This window comes from Cetorhinus maximus, chromosome 9, assembly GCF_964194155.1.
Source record: "Cetorhinus maximus chromosome 9, sCetMax3.hap1.1, whole genome shotgun sequence".
Lineage (NCBI taxonomy): Eukaryota > Metazoa > Chordata > Chondrichthyes > Lamniformes > Cetorhinidae > Cetorhinus > Cetorhinus maximus.
Window position 1 is genome coordinate 10,996,967 of NC_135887.1, and position 15,245 is coordinate 11,012,211.

The 15,245-nt window shown below is 44.6% G+C and overlaps 1 protein-coding gene across 1 annotated transcript in view; it reads left to right on the forward strand.

Moving 5' to 3' along the window:
- The first annotated feature begins 5,240 nt into the window (after positions 1-5,240).
- Positions 5,241-15,245, forward strand: part of LOC144684288 (nuclear pore membrane glycoprotein 210-like) — a 165,074-nt gene continuing 155,069 nt past the window's right edge. The window contains exon 1 of the mRNA XM_078547916.1: positions 5,241-5,831. Within this exon, the coding sequence (XP_078404042.1) occupies positions 5,677-5,831 (155 nt within the window). The 5' untranslated portion in view covers positions 5,241-5,676. The remainder of the gene's footprint in view (positions 5,832-15,245) is intronic.

The following is a 15,245-nucleotide window of genomic DNA, read 5'->3' on the forward strand; positions in this document are numbered from 1 at the left end:
TATCTAAAGGAATGTGCTAATTAAGAGTCGCGAGCGGGACAGGCAAGGTACAGATAGCTCTAGTTGGGGTGGGGTGAAATAATACTAAAAGGGCATAAAACAATGGGTGGAAATACATTTAAAAATAATGGAAATAGGTGGGAAAAGAAAAATTATATAAATTATTGGAAAAAACAAAAAGGAGAGGGAAGAAACGGTGGGATGGAGGAGAGTGTTCAAGATCTAAAATTGTTGAACTCAATATTCAGTCCGGAAGGCTGTAAAGTGCCTAGTTGGAAGATGAGGTGCTGCTCCTCCAGTTTGCGTTGAGCTTCACTGGAACAATGCAGCAAGCCAAGGACAGACGTAGGCATGAGAGCAGGGTGGAGTGTTGAAATGGCAAGCGACAGGGAGGTCTGGGTAATGCTTGCGGATAGACCGAAGGTGTTCTGCAAAGCAGTCACCCAGTCTGCGTTTGGTCTCTCCAATGTAGAGGAAACCACATTGGGAGCAACGAATGCAGTAGACTAAGTTGAGGGAAGTGCAAATGAAATGCTGCTTCACTTGAAAGGAGTGTATGGGCCCTTGGACGGTGAGGAGAGAGGAAGTGAAGGGGCAGGTGTTGCATCTTCTGCGTATGCATGGGAAGGTGCCATGGGAGGGCGTTGAGGAGTAGGGGGTGATGGAGGAGTGGACCAGGGTGTCACGGAGGGAACGATCCCTACGGAATGCCGCCGGAGGAGTGAAGGGAAGATGTGTTTGGTGGTGGCATCATGCTGGAGTTGGCGGAAATGGCAGAGGATGATCCTTTGAATGCGGAGGCTGGTGGGGTGATAAGTGAGGACAAGGGGGACCCTATCATGTTTCTGGGAGGGAGGAGAAGGCGTGAGGGCAGATGCACGGGAGATGGGCTGGACACGGTTGAGGGCCCTGTCAACTACCGTGGGTGGAAAACCTCGGTTAAGGAAGAAGGAGGACGTGTCAGAGGAACTGTTTTTGAAAGTGGCATCATCAGAACAAATGCGACGGAGGCGAAGGAACTGAGAGAATGGGATGGAGTCCTTACAGGAAGCGGGGTGTGAGGAGCTGTAGTCAAGGTAGCTGTGGGAGTCGGTAGGCTTGAAATGGATATTGGTGGACAGTCTATCACCAGAAATTGAGACAGAGCACAGTCTGGCGCACTGACCTCTACCTCGCGGAGGCTGAGCGTCAACTCGCAGACACTTCCTCCTACCTCTCCCTGGACCATGACCCCACCACTGAACATCAGGCCATTGTTTCCAGGACTGTCACTGACCTCATCTCCTCTGGAGATCTTCCATCCACAGCTTCCAACCTGATAGTCGCCCAACCTCGGACTTCTACCTCCTAACCAAAATCCACAAACAGGATTGTCCCGGCAGACCGATCACGTCAGCCTGTTCCTGCTCTACGGAACTCATTTCTCACTATCTTGACTCCCTTCTCTCTCCCCTTGTCCAGTCCCTTCCCACCTACATCCGTGATTCTTCTGACACCTTACGTCACATCAACAATTTCCAGTTCCCTGGCCCCAACTGCCTCCTCTTCACCATGGACTTCCAATCCCTCTACACCTCCATCCCCCACCGGGATGGTCTGAAGGCTCTCTACTTCTTCCTCGAACAGAGGCCCGAACAATCCCCATCCACCACTACTCTCCTCCGTCTGGCTGAACTTGTTCTTACACCGAACAATTTCTCCTTTAACTCCTCTCACTTCCTCCAAATAAAAGGTGTGGCTTTGAGTACCCGCATGGGACCCCGTTATGCCTGTCTCTTTATGGGGCATGTGCAACATTCCTTGTTCCAGTCCTACTCCGGCCCCCTCCCACAACTCTTTCTCCGGTACATCGATGATTACTTCGGTGCTGCTTCATGCTCTTGTCAGGACCTGGAAAAATGTATTAATTTTGCTTCCAATCTCCACCCCTCCATCATTTTCACATGGTCCATCTCTGACACTTCCCCTCCCTTCCTTGACCTCTCTGTCTCAATTTCTGGTGATAGACTATCCATTACAAGCCTACCAACTCCCACAGCTACCTCGACTACAGCTCCTCACACCCCGCTTCCTGTAAGGACTCCATCCCATTCTCTCAGTTCCTTCGCCTCCGTCGCATCTGTTCTGATGATGCCACTTTCAAAAAGTTCCTCTGACATGTTCTCCTTCTTCCTTAACCAAGGTTTTCCACCCACTGTAGTTGACAGGGCCCTCAACCGTGTCTGGCCTATCTCCCGCGCATCCGCCCTCACGCCTTCTCCTCCCTCCCAGAAACATGATAGGGTCCTCCTTGTCCTCACTTATCACCCCACCAGCCTCCGCATTCAAAGGATCATCCTCCCCCATTTCCGCCAACTCCAGCATGATGCCACCACCAAACACATCTTCCCTTCACCCCCCCCTGGCGGCATTCCGTAGGGACCGTTCCCTCTGTGACACCCTGGTCCACTCCTCCATCATTCCCTACTCCTCAACCCCCTCCCACGGCACCTTCCCATGCAAACGCAGAAGATGCAACACCTGCCCCTTCACTTCCTCTCTCCTCACCGTCCAAGGGCCCAAACACTCCTTTCAAGTGAAGCAGCATTTCACTTGCACTTCCCTCAACTTAGTCTACTGCATTCGTTGCTCCTAATGCGGTTTCCTCTACATTGGAGAGACCAAACGCAGACTGGGTGACTGCTTTGCAGAACACCTTCGGTCTGTCCGCAAACATTACCCAGATCTCCCTGTCGCTTGCCATTTCAACACTCCACCCTGCTCTCATGCCCACATGTCTGTCCTTGGCTTGCTGCATTGTTCCAGTGAAGCTCAACGCAAACTGGAGGAACAGCACCTCATCTTCCAACTAGGCACTTCACAGCCTTCCGGACTGAATATTGAGTTCAACAATTTTAGATCTTGAACTCTCTCCTCCATCCCCTTTCCATTTCTTCCCCCTCTTTGTTTTTTCCAATAATTTATATAGATTTTTCTTTTCCCACCTATTTCCATTATTTTTAAATGTATTTCCACCCATTGTTTTATGCCCTTTTAGTATTATTTCACCCCACCCCCACTAAAGCTATCTGTACCTTGCCTGTCCTGCTCTCTACTCTTAATTAGCACATTCCTTTAGATATCACCACCTTCAACACCTCTTTTTTCTTTTGTCTGTGACATCTTTTGGTCATCTCCACCTATTACTGACTGTTTGTCCTAACAACCCCCCCACACCCCCCACCCTTAAACCAGCTTATATTTCACCCCTTTCCTATTTTTACTTAGTTCTGTTGAAGGGTCATGAGGTCTCGAAACGTCAACTGTGCTCTTCTCCGCCGATGCTGCAAGACCTGCTGAGTTTTTCCAGGTAATTCTGTTTTTGTTTTGGATTTCCAGCATCCGCAGTTTTTTGATTTTGTCTCTGCAAATATTTTAAGTATAATACTTAGCAGCATGAAATATCACCTGTTAATACTGTAGGTGTGAAGAATATATGAGCTCACAGGTTATTATTTGTCTGAAATCCACTGTCTGAAGAGTTTGCATTTTCCTCAGAAATACTATTATTAAAAAAGTGTTCACTAGCTCTCCTTGCTTTAGAATCCTGGTTCAACGTTTTACATTTACCTCAGAAATTCTGTAGTAAAATGTGGTTTAATGGTGTCCCATTGAATTATTTCGGGTTACTCTGGGACAGCAAGAGGATTTTGCCAGTTCAGCTACTTAGAGGGACTAAGGGCAGGTGACTCTTTTTCCAGTCAAACACATTTTCTAATGTATGGAACAAGGGGTGATATTGAGTGTATTCACAGAGGTTTCTGCAGATGCTCCCAATTGAGAAAGATTGTGTGTATTTGTGTGGGACCCCACTCCTATCCTGAAGGAATTGACTCCCTGGCTATGGAGAAAACAGCACTGCTCTGGGTATCATTTTGTTTTGCATCTGATTTTAAGATGAGCCACATGTGTAAAAACTGAATTTAATGTAAAACCATGATTAAGGACATTTTTTAAAAGCCCCAAACCTATTATAACTGAACTTACTACAATACACACACCAACTAGTAAAATAATTCATGATGGCATAGATATATTGTGCTGTCTACATATTATTCTTTTTATTAGGATGTCAGAAATGCACACTGGCCTGATAACTGAATTGAGCACTTTATGCTCTGACTTGCATCTCAATTTTTGATATAAATTCCATGTATTGTCTTTCCCAAAGTCAAATAAATTCATCCTTTTTTTCTATTTTTGCAAAGATAGTACAACTTAAAAATGCCAACATTTTTAAAGACATCAATTGTAGTCATTTCTGTTAGTTATAAATTCCCAACCAGCAGCCTCAAGTCAGGGTGAGAGTAGAATCAGAGAATAGTCTAATTGGATTGAAGAGTTTCAGCAAAAAGTAGCTCTTTAAACTGGAGGAAAGATGTGAACTGGGAAGGGAAATGGGTGCCAACATGAATGAGTGTGGGAAAGCTCTACTCGAACTAAGTGGAAGGGGCCGGTGTGACTGGCAAAGGAATGAAATAGGTTCTTCAGTGAGCTAGATAGAGGAAGCAGGGATAACAGTGCCAGTGTAAACCAGAAGGCGCAGATGAGGTCGAAGAAGCATATCCGTGTGAGCTAAAAAGGGAAGGGGAAAAGATTCTCAGCATGGATTAATGGGGAAGAGTGCCTCTGTGAATTTGGGGAATGACAGCATGAACAGGTTGGAGGTGGCAACACCTGTTTTAACTGGAGCAGAGACAGAGAAGAATGCCTATCATGAATTTGCAGTAGAGGGCAGGAATAAGTCCATGTCACTGTGTGACCATTGTATAAACTATTTTGGGTCCGTTCAACCACCAGATTTAACATCAAAGTGTATTTATCTATCTATCTATCTAACTCACACATTCACAATAGCCTGGAATTTCTAACCAAAAATTGAGAGACCAACCCCTTATGTTCATATTATTTACCCTCCCATACAATGGTAACATAATTAATGAAGGGTTTGTGACAGTACAAAGCTTGTAGGTTAGGGAGCAAGCTAAGCCCCCAGAATCATTTTTAATCCTTTTTAAATATAATTTGCAGTGCAGCAACAGGCCATTCGGCCCAACTGCAACCGGGGTCTCCCTCCCACTCCACCCAACTTTATCAGCTTTACCTCATTCTCTTCTCCCTCATATACTTATCTAGGTTAAAGTTTAAATTAATCAGAGACTAAACACTGGCATTTGGTTCAATCCTTGCAGTTTGATTGCGTTGGAAGATGCGGAAAAAAATAACAAACGTCCCATTTTTTTTTTCTCTCACCGTTATCCAACCCCCTCGACGACTCTCTGGCGCCAAGAAATGTGGGCACTTTCCTCATCCCAGCCAGCAGGAGGGCGCTGCGCCGGGAAGACTGGGGGAAACACGTGACCTTTTCCCGCGTGCGGCCAATTTGAAGACCCGCGCGCTCGAGGGGTCGCTCGATCCTTGTGGTCGGTTCCAGGCCTTCTTCACTTGTCAATCACCCCCACCCCCGCCAACAACCGACCAGCTTCAACGGAAGCCCATCTCGGTTGAAAGTTGTCCACCTCTCCCCCCCCCCCCCCGATCGCGAACCCCAAATCATTTTTTTTATTTAAAAAAAACCCCTACATTTCTGTTCCTATCGTTTTATTCGGCCCGCGCTCTCCCCTCCCCCGGGTTGCCATGGCGACATCCCTCTGGGCCCGGCTCCTGCACCTGGCCGTCCTTTTCCGTTATTCCACCGGGGCCAAGCTGAACGTCCCTAAAGTCCTGCTGCCTTACTCTGCAGCCGTGAAGGTGAATTTTACCCTGGAGGCCGACGAAGGGTGTTACGGATGGTGAGCAGTTTCTGAGTTGTCCTTTCAGCAGGAGGAGGAGGAGGGGGGACGTCGCCTTCCTTGCAAACTAACTCTTCATGGCCTGAGCGGGAGGGAGACCAGAGCCCAATGACTTAGTCCCCCCCCCACCCCAAGTGCTTTAGTCAACTCCACCTCATTGTGCCATGTGCTCCCATTTCTATAAGTGCTGTTTTCTGAAGGCATTTTAAACCCTTGTGTACACGAATGAATGGAAAATGGGATATTTGACGTTCATTTTGATTGTAAATCGCTTTTCCAGCTTGCAAAAGGACGAGTAGGCAGCTCTATTCATTGGGCACGGCCCCTTGGCTCAACATGTTTGGATTTTCCCTCCCTCCCAAAGATGCTGCTTCAAACCAACCTCCTTAACCAAGCTTTTGCTCATCTGGCCTAATATCTCCTTATGTGGCTCTGTGTCGGATTTTTGTTTTGATAGTCATCCCTGTGAAGCACTTTGGGACGTTGAAGGTGCTGTGTAAATGTAAAATTGTTGCTCACTGATAGGTCCAGTGTTTTCATTGCATTTCAAAGCTGCCAGCTGCTTAGGACCATGGGTGCTTTTTGGAGGTTAGGTTTCTGGTTTCTGCAAGCGCGACTGAGAGAAGTTGTGGTCGTGTTTAGAACTGTAATTGGTCTTAAGAAGAGTTGAGATACTGAGATAAATTGCAGACTGGCCAAAATAAGTGTTTCACAGATAAAATAGGCCTGTGTCGAACTAGGACATGATTGAAACAAAACAAAAGACAATGATGCACACGGGTGTCGACATTGTAGCTGTGCTAACGTTATTGATAACACATTTTCCTAACATGAACACATTTCTGCAGTAACTGAATTCTATCAAGACAAGTTCCAACATGTGCTATCTGACCTTCAAACCCCAGGTCAGGTGACCCCCCTATCTAGTAACATACTGTATAGTATCTAATACTGGAGTCCACTACTACAATCAACTATTATCATGACATTTCCCTTTTTTAAAAAAAACTTTTATACAGCTCAAGTACACAAAGTTTTTTTAATCTATTCTTTCTCACTCTGTTTTGATCAGTCTATTTTGTCTTTTACCCATCTCTGTATCTGTGGTTTTTTCATAATTCTTCCATTGGATGTCCTGAATGGTGACAGGCGATTTTGAAGGACAAAGGGGCCTTCTCCAGCTCTGTGTCACTATCAACCCTTGGATAGTTTTCAGGATTCAGGCTTTGTCTGGTTATTTGGGGGAGACGATGGGTTAGTGGTATTGACGCTGGACTAGTAATCCAGAGATCCAAGGTAATGCTCTGGGGGCACGGGTTTGAAACCTGCCACTGCTGTCCTTGTCTGCTCTGGCCTATATGCGACTCCAGACCTACAGCAATGTGGTTGACACTTAAAAAATGCCCTCTGAAAGGCAATTGGGGATGGGCAGTAAATGCTGGCCTAGCCAAAGACACCCACATCCCGTGATTGAATTTTTTAAAAGTCTGTTGCTTCACTTGTGCATTATGGTTTTTTGATCTTCAACTACACTTGCTGGTTCAGAGCAGGGTTGTGTTTCATTTGTTTTCTGTAAGAATTTCCAGTTTCTCCTGTACTGTTGTCCGTTTGGAGTCTGCACTATGTAAGACCTTGGTTCTCCTGTGACAACAGCAGGGTTCCAAATCCCTTCATGCTGAATCCTCACTGTCTCTCCCAGGTTCAGAGGTCGGGTGCCTCGATCAGAGTACTGTTTCTGCTAATGCTGTTTCAGTTTAAGCAGGTCCTGCATGCTGTAGCTCACTAGCAGTGGAAATAACAGTTAGGGCGCAGTTGAAAGCTTAGTTCTTAGTCTTCTCCTCATCAGGAGCTGTGCTGCAGATCATCCAATGCCCTGTAATGGAGTATTCCTGAAATCCAGCAGAGCCAGGTAGGGATCTCTTTCTGTTCGCCTTTGCCGCCTTCAACAAGTGTTTTAAGATATGTATGGTACGTTCCAACATTCCGTTGGATTGTGGATATTTGGGACTTGATGTAGTTTGGCAGGGGAAGCGTTCTAGGCCAAACACAATTGCCAGCATTTCTTTCTCTACTTGGGCATAATGCTGCTGTGTTTGAATAATTGACTTTGAAGCGTATGCCTTTGGTGCCTCATTTTGCAAGAGGACAGCTCCCAGACCAGTCTTTGAAGCGTCCATTGAGATCCTGACCGGCTGACTGACACCGTAATACCTTACTACTGGTGCCTGGTCAGTGTTCTCTTCAGACTGGTCAAAGCTTCCTGGTAACTTTGTTCCCAGTGCCATTCCACATTTTATAGAAGTTCTCTGAGAGGTGCTGTCAGGCCTGACACGTTCGGAATGTATTTCCCAAGATAGGTCACCATTCCCAAAAACCTCTCTGAGTCCTCCTTACATTCTGGGGGTGGCATGTTAATGAATGCTTCGATTTTACTCAGGCCGGCTTCAGTCCCTCACTTGTTAGCACATGTCCCAGGTGCTTGATTTCATGAAGACCTGTTTTGCACTTTTCCTTCTTCAACTTGAGGTTCCTTTCTTTAGCTCTGGCCAGCACCTGCCTCATTCTGTGGTCGTGTTCTTCTCATGAGATTCCCCAGACCAGCACATCGTTGATATAGGTTTCCACGCCCTCTAATCCTTCAAACAGCTGCTTTACTGTTCTGTGGAGTGCCTCCAGAGCTGAATTAATACCAAAAGTTAAGCATAAAAACCTGTATCACCCATATAGTGTGTTGAAGGTACAGAGATAGGAGCTGCGTTCATCCAGCTTGACCTGCCAGAAGCCTGAACTTGCATCCAAGACTGAATCGTATTTAGCATCAGCTAGCTTATACATGATCACTTCTACAACAAAAATAGCTGGGAAAACTCAGCAGGTCTGAAAGCATCTGCGGAGAGGAATACAGTTAACGTTTCGACTCTTCATCAGAACTAAGGAAATATAGAAATGAGGTGAAATATAAGCTGGTTGAAGGGGTTGGGACAGGTAGAGCTGGATAGAGGGCCAGTGATAGGTGAAGGCAAAGAAGATAAAAACAAAAAACTGTGGATGCTGGAAATCCAGAACAAAACCAGAATTACCTGGAAAAACTCAGCAGGTCTGGCAACATCGGCGGAGAAGAACAAAGTTGACGTTTCGAGTCCTCATGACCCTTCAACAGAACTAAGTAAAAATAGGAGAGGGGTGAAATATAAGCTGGTTTAAGGTGGGGGGAGAGAAGTGTTGGGGGGGGGGTGGGGGGGTTGTAGGGACAAGCAAGCAGTGATAGGAGCAGATGATCAAAAGATGGCACAGACAAAAGAACAAAGAGGTGTTGAAGGTGGTAATATTATCTAAAAGAATGTGCTAATTAAGAATGGATGGCAGGACACGCAAGGTACAGCTCTAGTGCGGGTGGGGTGAAATAAGACTAAAAGGGCATAAAAGGTATAGATTTAAAAATACTGGAAATAGGTGGGAAAAGAAAAATCTACATAAATTATTGGGAAAAACAAAAGGGAGGGGGAAGAAACGGAAAGGGGGTGGGGATGGAGGAGGGAGTTCAAGATCTAAAGTTGTTGAACTCAATATTCAGTCCGTAAAGTGCCTAGTCGGAAGATGAGGTGCTGTTCCTCCAGTTTGTTTGAGCTTCACTGGAACAATGCAGCAAGCCAAGGATGGACATGAGGGCATGAGAGCAGGGTGGAGTGTTGAAATGGCAAGCGACAGGGAGGTCTGGGTCATGCTTGTGGACAGACCGAAGGTGTTCTGCAAATCGGTCACCCAGTCTGCGTTTGGTGTCTCCAATGTAGAGGAGACCACATCGGGAGCAGCGAATGCAGTAGACTAAATTGAGGGAAGTGCAAGTGAAGTGCTGCTTCACTTGGAAGGAGTGTTTGGGCCCTTGGACGGTGAGGAGGGGGGAAGTAAAGGGGCAGGTGTTGTACCTTCTGCAGTTGCATGGGATGGTGCCGTGGGAGGGGGTGATGGAGGAGTGGACCAGGGTGTCGTGGAGGGAACGATTCCTAGGGAAAGCAGCGGGGGGGGGTGAAGGGAAGATGTGTTTGGTGGTGGCATCATGCTGGAGTTGGTGGAAATGGCAGAGGATGATCCTTTGAACGCGGAGGCTGGTGGGGTGATAAGTGAGGACAAGGGGGACCCTATCATGGTTCTAGGAGGGAGAGGAAGGTGTGAGGGCGGATGCGCGGGAGATGGGCCGGACATAGTTGAGGGCCCTGTCAACCACCGTGGGTGGAAAACCTTGGTTAAGGAAGAAGGAAGACATGTTTTGGAAAGTGGCATCATCAGAACAGATGCGACGGAGGTGAAGGAACTGAGAGAATGGGATGGAGTCCTGACAGGAAGCAGGGTGTGAGGAGCTGTCATGACTTTTCTCATCTTATCACATGATCTCTTCTACTGTGGGCAGCTAGTAATGCTCTCTTTGTACTAATATAAAAGCAAAATACTGCAGATGCTGGAAATCTGAAACAAAAATAGCTGGAAAAACTCAGCAGGTCTGACAACATCGGCGGAGAGGAATACAGTTAACGTTTCGAATCCGTATGACTCTTCTGATGAAGAGTCATACGGACTCGAAACGTTAACTGTATGCCTCTCTGCAGATGATGCCAGACCTGCTCTCTTTGTACTGCCTGGTTTAGGTCTCTGAGATCCAGACAGACTCGTAGATTCCCAATTGATTTTTCTACAATTACAATTGGATTAACCCACTTTGCCGGTTCTTCAGTTTTCTTGATGTGAAGTTTCTCTACTCTGTCCAACTCTGCTTTCAGTTAGCCTCTCAGCATTACTGGTATTTTCCTGGGCAGGTGTATTTTGGGCATCACAGTTTCGTCAGTCTTGATGGTGTGTTCTCCTTTTGGGCAACCAAACCTCTGGAACACATCTTTGTACACACTCAGTATGTTATCAGTAATGACTGTTATTATTCTCTTGATTAGCTTCAGATTTTCACAAGCTTTGATTTCAGGAATGGGTTTTGCATAGGTTTTCACCACTATGAATGGAAGTACTTAAGACTGTTTTTTGTAGTTCTCTAAGTGTGCTCTTGTCTTCTACTGCAATTTTTTTCACCTGTATAAATAGACTGCTTCACTTTTCTTTGAGTTAGATGTTTTTCTTTGCCTATCTTACGATACAGGCTTATAGGAATGACATTTGCTTGTACACCAGTGTCAAGCTTGAAATTTACCATCATGTTGGCATTTTTTAAATGAACCTTCCACTTTGGAATTTGTTGTTATTGCACCAATGAAAAGTTCAGTTTCAGTGTCTGTGTTATCATCTGCAACCATGTGCACTTTCTTCGATTTACACATCTTTGTGAAGTGTTTTAGTTTATCACAATTCTTACACTGCTTTCTGTAGGCTGGACAACTATGTGGTAAATACTCTGTTCCGTGTCAGCTGCATTTAAATGTTTTAATAGCAGTTTTGTTCCTTTTACCTTCAGGCTGTCTATTTGTCCTTTCCCGGGGCTGTTTCTGTTTAACTGCATCTAACTGCTTGACCATGTGTGGCTTATTGTCATCTGTTTAATCTGGCATTATGTTGTCTCTGCCACTCTGCAGATATTTATTGCTTTCTCCGACGTGAGACCAACTTCTCAAAAGTCGTTCTCTCAGAGTTATTTGAGATCCCGCAAATTATTCTCTCTTGGATAAGTGATTTTTTTCAAGCTCTCCAAATTCTCAGCTCAGTTACATATTGACTAATGTTATCACTACCTTGCATGCACATAAAAAGTCGGTATCTTTCATACATGATGTTGTTCTTAGGGCTGCAATAGGCTTCGAGCTTTTCCATTATTTCTTGCAAGCCATTTCATTTCTCATCACTTTCAAACAAGAATGTGTTTATAGACTTCTAGGGCTGCTTCCCCTGCTACATGAAGAAGGATGGAAGACTATCCAAGGGTCTTTTTTTTATCACTGCCTGTCGCTGTGAGGTACAGCTTGAATCGCTGCTGGAACCACCTCCAGTTTTTGGTGAGATTTCCCTCCAAACTGACCTCTGGTGGTGGTTTCAGAATGTTCATTGTTGCATTTAGTTTACTTCTGACACCATGCCTTATTTTTTGTTTCAGTGATGCACACAGGCCGTCGACAGTGTAACTGAGCTAACTTTATTGAAAACACATTTTCTAACAAACATTTCTACAGTACCTGAATTAGCGAGAGTGCATGCAGGGCCAACAGGTTCCCGCAAAGGTGAAGGGCGGGACCAACAAACCCAGAGAACCCTGGATGTGGAGGAATGTACTGGATTGGATAAGGTAAAAAAGGGGAAGCTTGTGTTAGATACTGAGGGCTCAAAACAGTGGAAGCCGTAGAGGAGTATATAAAGTGCAGGGGGTTACTTAAAAAAAAAACACTGGCAATCTGCCTGAGGAGCTGGAATGTGTAGGTGAGGTTTTAAAGGAGTACTTTGCATCTGTATTCATTATAGAGAAGGACGATATAGGTATAGAAATCAGGGAGGGGACTGTGATATAGCTGAGCAAATTAGCATTGAGAGGGAGGAGGTTTTAGCGGGCTTAAAAGTAGGTAAATCCCCAGGCTCAGATGAGATGTATCCCAGGCTGCTGTGGGAGGCAAGGGAGGAGATTGCAGGGGCTCTGACATTAATTTTCAAATCCTCTCTGGCTGCAGGAGAGATGCCAGAGGACTGGAGGACAGCTAATGTGGTATCATTATTCAAGAAGGGTGATGGGGATAAACCAGGGAACTATAGGCTAGTGAGTCTAATATCAGTGGTAGGGAAACTTTTGCAAAAAATTCTGAGGGACTGAATTAATCTCCACTTGGCGAGGCAAAGATTGATCAAGGATAGTGGGCATGGCTTTGTCGGGGGAGATCATGTATAACAAATTTGATTGAATTTTTCAAGGAGGTGACTAGATGTGTAGATGGCTACACTGTAGGAAGGATGTGATTGTACTAGAGAGGGTGCTGAGGAGATTTACCAGGATGTTGCCTGGGCTGCAGTGTTTCAGCTATGAAGAGATACTAGATAGGCTGGGATTGTTTTCCTTAGAGTAGAGAAGGCTGAGGGAGGACCTGATTGAGTATACAAAATTATGAGGGGCTTAGATAGGGTCAATCGGAAGAAACTTTTTTGCTCTTAGTGAAGGGGTCACTAACCAGGGGGCATAGATGTAAGGAGCAGGAGGTTTAGAGGGGATTTGAGGAAAACTTTTTTCACCCAGAGGGTAGGGAGTATCTAGAACTCTGCCTGAAAGGGTGGTAGAAGTGGGAACCCTCACAACATTTAAGAAATATTTAGATGAACACTTGAAATGCCATAGCATACAAGGCTACAGGCCAAGTGTTGGAAAATTGGATTAGAGTACATAGGGGCATGATGACCGGCGCGGACATGATGGGACAAAGGGCCTCTTTCTGTGCTGTAAAATTCTATGACTCTATCGAGAGAGGTTGCAGCATATGCTATCTGACCTTCAAATCCCAGGTCAGTTGACCCCCTACCTAATATTGGAGTCCACTTCCACAATCGACTATTTCCATGACAATGATCACATGATGTTAGAATAAACTCTCAAATTTTGCAAGCACATTTTCAAGTTGCGTTTTAATAGGCACAATCCTATACCAAGAGTAAAATCTAAAAATGGTGGAAATTTCATCCACATCGGTAAAGGGAAATAATGTGTCAAGTGCAGCTCTAGTAAAGGAATCACACCAGAAACAGCAACCTTCCTTCCCTCTTTCAGCCGTTGAACATTTGTTTTTATTTCTTTTTCCAACATTTGCATGAAATCTCACCTTTCTCCAGACTTGGGTCGGCCCCAGAATTTTGCTTTTACATTACAATTTTATAGTTGCTGTAAAGCAAACAACTTTGCATGCACTTTAAAGTTTTATCGTAAATGTAGTGAAAGACTAAAAAAAATGACTTCAGTCTCTGCTTTTTGTACTGAAATTGGAAGAGGACCGAAAGAAATAGCACAGTTGCTCTCTTGAAGAATCAAATGTTTCTCTGTCTGATAAATAACACATGTATCTTTATTTGAAATCACAAGTCATTGGTCTAATTCGGTTGTCTTCTTTGGGAGTAATTTTCAACTGAAAGCTGAATAGTTCTCAAGCTTTTGCCTAGTGGAAGACTGTTACTGGTATTAATTGCCCTGGGTGGTGAAGTCCCTCCTGATAATCAGTTCTAAGTTTGCCTTTTATCAATGTAAGATCTTGTCCTGTAACATTAAACTTTGCTACAGGTTCATCTTTTCTGCTCAATTTATAAAGATCATTAAAGATAGTTTTTATTATCATTCTAAAATCCCTGTTTTTATTACGTTTTTACTGTTTAAAAAGTAAGTTAGTGGGGTAAAAACTTTTCCCCAACGTTCTTTAGAGTAAATTCAATTTAAGGAGTGCTTATTTTGAATATTGTTAAAATGCAAGAAAACAAGCAAGGACTTAAAACAAAATGATCATCCACAACTATTTATTGACTAATGACTTCATGGGAAAAAATAAAAATACCTGGAAAAACTCAGCAGGTCTGGCAGCATCTGCGGAGAGGAACACAGTTAACATTTCGAGTCCGTATGACTCTTCAACAGAACTAAGTAAAAATAGAAAAGAGGTGAAATATAAGCTGGTTTAAGGGGGGGGCGGGGTGGGACAGGTATTTTTTCAGAAGCCCGCTGGGGCTTCTGGCCTGCCCGCCAGCCTTAAGGTTGGACGGGCAGGGCCTTTAATTGGCTTAATTATCCTGTCAATGGCCTCAATTGGCCATTGACAGGTCAGCGGGTGGACAGCTGATTTCACAGTCTTCCCACCTTCTTGAATATTTAATTGGGGCTGGATGACGTCGGGGGTTCCCCCCAACGTCATCCCGCGTCATTTTCGTGTCGGTGAGCGGGCCCTGCCCCCAACTCGCTGATGGAAAAATTCTGGCCATTAACTCTGTTTCTCTCCACAAATATCCCTGACATGCTGAGTATTTCCAGCATTTTTTGTTTTTATTTCAGCTAGTACACTTGTTCTTTTAGCATAGGAATGAAAAACTGATGATTGCTGTAGTATCAAGAATATAGTCCTTACAGCAATAACATAAGATGGTCCAGGACGCCTTATAAACAATCCCAGTTGCACAACCTTCAAGTTCTCCCTTGTCAAAAACTGAATCCGTGGACCTGTGCTTATTGCAGCCATGATGCTAGCAAAGCATATACAGCTCACAGTGTAGACGCACAAGCATTTTGGATTTTTTTTGGTAAGGAGACAACGAGAAATTGAAATTTTATTTCCTCAAATTTGGAAACAAATAGGTATCTATCAATTCACCAGTCCAAAACAGGAACTTATCAATGGAAATTTGTAAAAATGTCTTTAATAGTCCCTCTCCATGTAATGTTTTATGTACCTCTATTATGTCCTCTTCCAT